Genomic DNA, 10,424 nt, shown 5'->3' on the forward strand with positions numbered 1-10,424 from the left:
GAGGTCGGATTCGGATTCAGCGCAGCAAAAACCTTCGGGTATACTAGGTCTGGTCTCTGGTTCCGGACCTTTGTCAAATTTTGTCGGCCTGTGTTATCGTGAAACCATGTCCACGTGATAATTAATAAAAATCTGGAATACCTTCGTAAATAACACATTGCAATTCCTTGGCTCGCGCAAAATAGTTTTGAGTCATTTTTATCAAAAAATCGCACGAATTGGGTAATTGGGATAAAAGCAATTAAAAATTGCATAAAGGGCAACTGGTATCCATTTTCCTGAATTACGAAGAGAAATCTAATTGCACGATATTAAAAAATACTTTTATTTACCATTTTTTACTAAAAAATGTTTATATATAGTTTTTTCTTACCTCCAACATTTTTAATGATAATAACAATAATTTATCGTTATTTAACAATCAAAGGAAAGTTTTAAAATGTGATATTAGCAATTGATTGCGTTAAAAGAACAAAGTTTCAATCTTAAAAAATAGCCAAATAATTTACTTATTTATTAAATTTGTTTATAACAAATTGGCAATTATTTTTTCAACTATTACGAAACTAAGATAAGAATATGAGTCATTGCTCAGGAATTTTTAGAAAATTCCACAAGAAAAACGAAATTCTTATTTTTCAAATGCATGAGACGAAAAAAAATTTGTTTACAACGTTGTTAAATAAGAATAATGATATTTTTTTCTCATACAGATGTTTTTAAAACGTTTAAAAATTAGTTATTAAAAGTTGATTAACTTGAAAAAACTAGGATTAGAAGTTGAAAAATAGCCAACAGACGCGTTTGTTAAATAATTTTGATTGAACGATCATCATTTGTTATTATTATTAATAATTGATTGTCATTCAAATGTACCTAAAAGTTGATAAATTTTTTATTTACATTTAATAACGTTGAAAGAAGAAGGTTTCTACCTTAAAAAATAACCCAATAGTGAATTTATTAATTAATATTGTTTAAACAATCATAAATTGATATCAGTTGATAGCAAGGAGTCTACGCTAATTAAATTTTAATTACTCGGTGAAAAATAGAATTTTTGGTTTATAAATACATGATAATATTTTTTTTACATTGCTCCCAACAGTGCATTTGTTAATTAAGTTTATTTAAATTATCACACATTGTTATGAGACAAATAAATATTAATTCCAAGGAAAAACTTTATTCGCTTCATCATAAATAATTGATACGGATAATTGTTCATAGAGTTTGTTGATGACATACTACATTTTAAAAAATTTCCTATTTTTGATATTAAATAAAATAATTTTTAAAAAAATTATTTATAATAATCTGCCATCGGTAGAGAATCCTACGAGAAATAAAAAGAGTTACGATTGAATAAAATAGGATAAAAATCAAGACTGCTCTCTGTGAGAGAAGAAAAAGCAAAAAATATAAATAACTATTTTAAAATAAAAAACGGTGACCAAAACTTTTTTTTTTATACTTTGATTAGAGTTCTCTTTTATAATTAAAGGCTCTTGACAGTCCAGGTGAAATTATTGACATAGATGTGCACATAGAATATTGATACGTAGCATTCCTAGAAGATTTCCACGTGGAATTTTACCTAGAAATAATAAATTCTCAAGTTGAATTTTACGTGAAACTGTAAGCAAAATTCAAAAATAATATTAATTTTCATCTAACTCTTACGTTTTATAAGATATTTAAAATAAAAAATATATATAAAAAAATAAATAAATTTCCGAGCAGAACGTTTGAAATTTCGTTGCGCAAATTTTCACGTGCATATTTTCACCTGGAAAAAATTCTCCTTTATTTGATTTCTTGATTCCTTATCAAGTTTGAGGTTATGATCGGCTGTGATACATCCCTAATCGAAGAAGCGCTCAAAGTAAAATTAAAAGAGGTGTCTTGATTTAAAGTCGGTTTAACAATAATTTGGATTAAAAATTTATCGCATAGGAAAATTCTCTTCATTCACCAGCTTCGTACCACTTGAAAAAAAAACGTCAAATCTGCTCCAACAATACGCAACGTTGCATCAATATTGCATTAAAATTGTGTCAACATTGCATCAAAATTGTACCAAAATTGCATCAAAATTGCGTAGCAACATTCAATCAACATTGCAGCAACATTGACCGGGAAAGTACATTGATACATTATAGCAAAATTGCATCAACATTGCAGTAATATTGATTGGGGAAGGAACATTTAGACACTACAGCAACATTGCAGAAACATTCAAGCAACATTGTACAGAAACATTGCACATAGATTGCATTAACACTGTAAAGAAACATTGCACCAACGTTGCATTAGAGTTTCAGCAGAATTTCAATGAAACATTGCATCAACATTCATTGGGAAAGAACATGCATACATTACATCAACATTGCATAAAACTTGCATCAACATTGGAGCAAAGTTGCAGAAAAATTGCATTAAAATTGGAGCAACATTGCATCGACAATTCAACAACATTGCATTAATATTTCAGCAGAATTTTAATAAAACATTGCAGCAACACTGATTGGGAAAGAACATGCATATATTAAATCAACATTGCATAAAACTTCAAGATGGGAGCAACTTTGCATAAAAATTGCAGTAACATTTCAGCAACATAGCATCAACAACAGAGCAACATTTCATCAAAGTTGCATCAAAAATTCAGCAACATTGCATCAACATTGTAGCAAAATTGCAACGACATTGCGTTAATATTTCAGCAAAATTGCATTTTTATTGTGAAGAAACATTGCACTAATGTAGGAGCAACATTGCATCAATGTTTCAGCAACATTGCATTAATGTTTCAGCAGAATTTCAAAAAAACATTGCAGCAACATTGATTGGGAAAGAACATGCATACCTTAAATCAACATTGCATAAAAATCGAATCAACATTGGAGCAACGTTGCAGAAAAATTGCATTAACATTGAAGCAACATTGCATCAACATTTCAGCAAAATTGCATCAATACTGGAGCAAAATTTCATCAAAATTGCATCGATATTTCAACAAAATTGCAGTAACATGGCATTAATATTTCAGCAACATTGCATTAATGTAGCAGCAACATTGCAGCAACATTTTTTGGGAAAGAACATTCATAAATTCCAGTAACATTGCAGCAATATGGCAAAGAAAAGTTGTACCAACCTTGCAGCCTTATGGCAAAGAAACATTGTATCAACATTGCATTAAAATTTCAGCAACATTTCAGTAAAACATTTCAGCAACATTAAGTGAGAAAAAACATTTATAAATTACAGAAAAATTGTATCAACATTGCAGGAACACTCTACCAACATATGTAGCAACACTTCAACAACACTGATTGGAAAAGAACATTAATAAATTAGAGCAAAATAGGAAAGGAACATTGATTCAACATTGCAGCAAGATTGATCGGGAAAGAGCATTCACGCATTGAGGCAACATTGCGTGCAGTTGAGATGTGGGTTTTCTTATCCTCGATAAATTTTTTAAACTAAAAAAGATTCTATCTAAACTGTAACACCTTGCTTGGCGAGCAACTGCTTCCTCTGATGAAGACTAGGCGATTCACTCTCAAATTCGAGAGTTTTCGAGCTCTCGAACGACTTTGAGCTCTTCAGTACTTTCAAACAAGATTTGTTCGAAATGTCCAAAGATTTCGAGCTCTTCAGGGTGGCGCTAAATTTCTTTATCGTCTCAGAAATTGGACACTGGATCTGGATGAAATCCTGTCTCTCGTTTTCCTTAACCTTTGGACACTTCTTTACGCCATTGGAGTTCAAATCCAACTCTTCCTCCTTTCCTCTCTCCCTCGGAGTGGAATTCGAGCTTGAAAAGTGACTCTGACCATTGGATTTTATCTCAGGACTTGAATCTTCATCAGTAGATTCTGTCCTGAGAAGTTCCCTCTGAACCTCAAGAGGATCCGTAATTTCTTTTCTATTTAGAGAGTCTCCATCTTGATCGAGTTTGATCACACTGCTGTCGTCTTGATCAAGTTTGTTCAGTTTCGTACCATCTTGATCAATCAATTTTGGTGGAGCTTCGACATATCCTTCATCGCTGTCAGCTTCTTCATCAAGAGAGTCCAGAATAAGAAAGGTCTCCTCCTCCAGTTCTTTGCACCTTCCAGGATACTTTTCACCCTTTTGCAGATTCTCCAGCCTCAGAGGATGTTCCCCTCGTGGTCTGTAGTCGACTTCATCGAAATCTTCATCATCGAACTCAAAAAGATTAGAACCCTCCTCCTCCTCCTCCTCCTCCATCGATTCCATCGACTCCTCACCTTCACTCCTCGAGGAAAAACTCTTCCTCGACGTCCTTCGAAACCGGGGACTTCCTGCACAAGTCATGAAATTTGGAGACCCATCAGAATTTCTTCTGGGACCCGATCCAATGATGACATCATCATCAGCAAAGAAGACTTTCCTCTTTCTAGGATCTTCGCTCGCGATGTGGGACTCTTCGGAACTCGAAGGATTTCTTTCTTCGCTATTGGCTGTGCTGGAAGTTTCGCATCCGCTCGAAATACTTCCGTTTTCATCGGAAGATTCCCTGTTGAGGACATCCAGAAGTCTCGAGAGTCTCCATCCATCCTGCTCCCAACTTGCGACACTTTCTAGGGATCTGAGTTCCTCCAGCAAACGCTTTTGCTCAATTTCTTCGGCAACGGTGTCCTCCTCGATGGCGGAGAGCTTCGGGGCACTTTTCGACCTTTCTAGGGGTGGTCGATAGTTTTGGCCTCCGGTGCTCAAAAGAATTTTCCTTCGGGGCAACGAGGGATTTTCGTAGACGGCGTTGGCGAGCGACAATCTGGAAATCGATAGAGTATTAGGATATTCTATTTCCTGGAAGGCCATCATTTTTAAAACAGGATCTATCTTTTTCACAAGGTTGAAATTAAAACTTTTGAATGATTATTAACACTTTTATAAGCTTTCGTTGTAATATTTTTGTATCAAGTGGTAAAAAAGATATATTAATACTCCACAGTATTTTGTAACATTTTAATCCTCAAAGTTTAACGCTTGAATTTTATTATTGGCTGCTGAATTTTCTGCAGAAAAAGAATAATTGCCAACCAAATAGTAGAATTTCCCACACAAAAAAATGAATTTTTAATAAAAAACAGTTGAATTAAAAAAAAAAAAAAAAAAATCGAAAAATAAGTTACATTTTCAACCAAGAAAAATTCTTCAATCTAGAGAGAAAAAAAAATCAACCAAATTGCTGAATTTCCAAGACCAAAAATTGAATTTTGAACAAAGTGGTTCAAATTCCAATGAAATTCTTGAACTTACAACAAAAAAAATATGAATTCTCAAAAAAACGTAATAACTTATATTTCAACTAAAAAAATATATAATATACTGATAAAAAATATATAATATATTGGTAAAAATATATATAATATTTTGATAACAAACGGTTGAATTTAATAAAAAAAAAGGCAATCATTCAACACAATAATTAAATCTTTAACCAACACAGATCAATTTTTCAAACAAATATTTTAAAGCATTTTTATTCCCAAAGGAGAGTTTTTTACCAACAGAGATAAATTTGTAAGCCGAAGAGACGAATTTTCCACAAAATACGTCGATTTTCAACCAAAGGGTTGAATATTCAACAAAATTTTCAACTAAATAGATTGGATCTTCTATAAAAATATTATTTTTTAATAAAAATGTTAAATCCTCAACCAAAACAGATTAATTTTTGGCCCAAAATTTTCCATTTTAATTTAAGAAAAAATCAAATTTTACCAAAAGGGATGATTTTTCAAAGAAAAAAGAAAAATGTTCAGAAAGGAGTTGAATTTTCAACCAAATAGTTTAAATTTGAACTGAAATTTTTTTTTTTAACGAATGGCTAAGCTAATTTTCAGTTTAAAAAAGTAAGCTCCAGCTTAAAAACGCATTTCTAACAAAATACATGAATTTTCAAAACAAAAATTAAATGTTAAAAAAATTAGTCACATTTTCAACTAAATATATATATATATGTAAATTTAAACAAAAAAATAATTTTTAGCAAAGCTGTTCAATCCGCAGCCAAAACATATGACTAATTTCGAACCAGTTTCATTTTAAATAAAGAATATTTAATTTCTACTCAAACAGATGGATTTTTAACTAAATAAGACAATTTCAAACTAAATAGGTCGTTTTCAACCAAATGGGAAAGCGAATTTACAACGTTTAATGATTGAATGTTTTCACTTTTTTCGGTATCTTAGAATATTAATGAGTGAATGCCTTTTCTTTACCGGAAAAGATCTTCACTACATTAATATTCAAACAGTTGAATGATCAAGAAAATATTTCCATTTTAAACCAAAGAGATAAACCTTCAACAACAACAAAAAAGAAATTTTTAAAAAAGATGTCAAATAGTTTAATTTTTAACTAAAAAGTTCAATTTTCAACCAAATGGAATAGTTAAATTTTCAGTTTAAAAAATCATCATGAACATAAAAAACAAATTTTCAATCAAATATATAAATTTTCAACCAAACAAATGAATCTTCTACCAAGAAAATTAATTTTTCACAAAGTTGCTGAATCACCACCCAAAACTGATTAATTTTTTACCAAACAGTTTCGTTAAAATAGAAAATAAACCAAAGAAGAGGAATTTTCAGAACAAAAAGACGAATTTCCACAAACGAAATTCATTTTTTTTTGCCTTGATAATTGATTTTTAAACTAAACAAATGTCGATTTCAAACAAATTTAATAATTAATAAAATAGTGTAGTTACAGTTTCAAATAACAAAATTAATTTCTAACAAACAAAATTGTACACAAAACTTAAATTTTAACCCAAAAAGATTATTCTCAATTTTTAAAAATAAATTGTTAACGAAGCAGTCCAACTTTCAACCATAAGTAATATAGTTATTAATAAAAAATATGAATTCTCAGGAAAAAATGTAATAGTTAATATTTCAAACAAAGAAGACTTAATTTAAATCAACACAGTTAAATTTAACTTGTTTTACTGAATTAAATTTTTGCTTTAGCGAAATTATTGAATCTTCGATAAAAACAGATTAACCTTCAACAAAGCATTTGAATTTTCAACCGAAAAATATTTTTACTTCCAGAAAGAAAAAAAATTCAAACAGATTGTTGAATTTTGAAATGAAGAAGACAAACTTGCTACAAAACAATCAAAATGCTCAACCGGAAAATATGAATTATACAAAATTTAATTTTCTACCAAAATATCTGAATTTTCAAACCAAAAAATTACTTTTTAATAAATATGCTGTCCTTCCAACAAAAGGATGAAAAATTCAAAAAAATAATAAAATTTTTACCCAAAACAATGAATTTTGAATAAATATGAGTTTTAATCATTCACAGACTATAGAATTAATAGTTTAAATAAACAATGAAGTTTCTAAACATTTTATTTCGAATATTAGGTTGGAAACCTGGAAATTTTTTTTTCAGAAAATAAATTCAGTTTTCCAGTTCGCATTTTTCCATTACGCAACATTTTGGCTCTGGTCTTTAAATTCCTAACATTTAAATCATTTATTTTGAATTTAAAATCGTAAAATTTTTGACAAGCGCTATAAAAAATGAACATGATTGTTGCAAATATTGCATGATGCAATTTGCAATACTTCAAGTTTGAGATAATTAAAATCTGAATGATTAAAACTTGTTAGAGATTAGAACTTTCAATAATAATTAAGTTTTCAAAGAAAAATCTTTACATTTAATTTTAAAAAGTTCTAATCAATGTTTTTGATGCATTGCAATATAAATTTTCAAGCTATCTCAGATATTTACCCAAGATATAAATAAATTCGAGAATGGGACGTGTTTCATTATTCTGAGGCTAAACTGAACAAAACAACCTGATGACCCCGATCTTGGAAACCTAATAATTCAAGTCCCGACCTCGAATGATGCCCGTCAAATTTATTCCAAATTCCAAATTTCATCTGACTTCCTGAATTATTTAAATTCACTGGTTAGCGAGTTGAATTTTAACTTCCCTTTTTACAATTTCTCTCCTACACGAATTTGTTATTTCTCTTTTATAAGGTCATCACTTCAAAACTTTAAACTGGAAATCTTTATTTACGTAAAACGCCTTTCACTTTCATTTGGTCGTTCACTCAAAACCACTTATCCCACCTGTATATTTTTAGATCTATAATTTTTCCCGTATCAGACTCACAAAGATGGGTTTCTTGTGAAAAAAGGTTCTTTATACCTTTTTAAAAATCAACGCCTTTTAGTTAATTTCGAATCTTTTTAAATTTGTTCAATGGATTAAAAATTGTTTTCAATACAAATTCCTACTTTACCGACTTCGGGGTGATCAGTAGCTCAAGTGATTCATTTCCATACTGATGGAAATGATAAACAACTTTGAATTTATTCACGCAAAATTAATTTCTCACAACTCCGCTTTATTATTTCATGACATCATTGAGACCCTTCGAGAACATTATAGAAAACTAGCACGGACACGAACCACTTGAGCTGCCGAATCGTCTCGAGATCGGTAAGGTAGGAATTTTATCAGTTTGGCACACCAAAGGAGAATAAGCGTCAAATTTTGTTGTATCAAAAGAGCGTAAGTTGTGTGAGTTTAGATGATACATTTACCTGGCATTTTGCCTGGAAACTTTGTCCCTTCGAAATTCCAGCAGAGCTTGATGAAGTCTCGCGTTCAATGTCGAAGCCAGTCGCCTTGCGGTGGATTCTTTGGAACACAAGGCAGCATGGCACCTCAATTCGGGCCTCAATCTGCGCCCTTCGTGTCGATAGACCCAAACGAAAAGTCGGGGGTGGGAGGCTGGTGCTGTACAGTACGTCACTCGGTGGGCCCAATATTCCGTCAGGCCATGGTCCTTAGTTGTGGCTGTCAATCCACCGTTTGTGACCGTCAGTCTCATTGAAACATCGGGTCTACTGCTGCTCACGTAATTGCGCCACAAGGTCGAAACGGGCTTCTCCACGCAGCCTTCACCTGAAAATTCAAAATGTTTTTACAATATTCAAGAATTTTTTCAATTTTCTACCTCGACTTCAACTCCAGATATGGCTCAGAAAAAATATGACAAAAATCTGAAATTTACAGAACACAATCTTGCCAACACAACCTGAGTCCCAAATTTGCATTTTCTAATGCTCCATAATGGCTCTCTCGGACACCTTGAGTCCCAAATTCACCTTTTCTAATACTCCATAATAGTAACCCTTGTACACCTTGAGTCCCAAATTCGCTGCCTCCAGCGCTCCCTAGCTTCTCACTAATGCACCCTGATTCTCAAATTCGCTGCTTCCAGCACTGCCTAATAGTTCACTAGTGCAACCTGAGTCCCAAATTTGCATTTTCTAATGCTCCTTAATGGTTCTCTCGGACACCTTGAGTCCCAAATGCACCTTTTCTAATGTTCCATAATAGTAACCCTTGTACACCTTGAGTCAAATTTACCGTTTCCAGCAATGCCAAATAATTCACTAGCTTAACCTGAATTCCAAATTCCCCTTTTCTAATGCTCCATAATGGTTCCTTCGTACACCTTGAGTCCGAAATTCGCCTTTTCCAATGCTCCCTAATAGTTATCTCCTACACCTTGTGTCCCCGAATCTGAAGTTCCTACTAGTACCACCCTGACTCTCAAATTTTTCTTTTCTCTGTTTCTAGCGCTGCCTAATACTTCACTAGTGCAACCTGAGTCCCAAATTTGCATTTTCTAATGCTCCATAATGGTTCTCTCGGACACATTGAGTCCCAAATGCACCTTTTCTAATGCTCCATAATAGTAACCCTTGTACACCTTGAGTCCTAAATTCCCTGTCTCCAGCGCGCCCTAGTTTTTTAATATTGCATCCTGAGTCTTAAAGTCGCTGTTTCCAGAGCTGCCTAATAGTTCACTAGCGCACCCTGATCCCCAAATTCGCCTTTTCCAGCAATTCCTAGTTTTTCACCAGTAAACACTGAGTCTCAAATTTGCTTTTTCCAGCACTTCCTACTTCTTAGTCACCTAGTACACACTGATTCTCAAATTCGCTGCTTCCAGCGCTGCCTAATAGTTCACTAGTGCACCCTGAGACTCAAATTTACCGTATCCAGCAATGCCAAATAGTTCACTAGCGCAACCTGAATTCCAAATTCCCCTTTTCTAATGCTCCATAATGGTTCCCTCGTACACCTTGAGTCCGAAATTCGCCTTTTCCAATGCTCCCTAATAGTTATCTCCTACACCTTGTGTCCCCGAATCTGAAGTTCCTACTAGTACCACCCTGAGTCTCAAATTTTTCTTTTCGCTGTTTCTAGCGCTGCCTAATACTTCACTAGTGCAACCTGAGTCCCAAATTTGCATTTATCTCCTACACCTTGTGTCCCCGTTTCTGACGTTCCTACTAGTACCACCCTGAGTCTCAAATTTTTC

General features: G+C 32.8%; 1 protein-coding gene across 3 annotated transcripts in view; it reads right to left on the bottom strand.

The window, feature by feature from the left end:
- Positions 1 to 765: 765 nt before the first annotated feature.
- LOC117178966 overlaps positions 766 to 10,424 on the bottom strand; it is a 168,121-nt gene continuing 158,462 nt past the window's right edge. For 2 of the 3 annotated variants that reach the window (XM_033370561.1, XM_033370559.1), the window contains exons 3-5: positions 8,632 to 8,995; positions 3,522 to 4,810; positions 767 to 1,597 (exon numbers count right to left, since the gene is read on the bottom strand). In XM_033370561.1, coding sequence (XP_033226452.1) covers positions 1,527 to 1,597; positions 3,522 to 4,810; positions 8,632 to 8,995 — 1,724 coding nt within the window. In that variant the 3' untranslated portion in view covers positions 767 to 1,526. Of the gene's footprint in view, positions 4,811 to 8,631; positions 8,996 to 10,424 lie in introns of all 3 variants that reach the window. The other variant, XM_033370562.1, reaches the window with a different exon arrangement.

Source organism: Belonocnema kinseyi, chromosome 8, assembly GCF_010883055.1.
Source record: "Belonocnema kinseyi isolate 2016_QV_RU_SX_M_011 chromosome 8, B_treatae_v1, whole genome shotgun sequence".
In the NCBI taxonomy this organism is placed as follows: Eukaryota; Metazoa; Arthropoda; class Insecta; order Hymenoptera; family Cynipidae; genus Belonocnema; species Belonocnema kinseyi.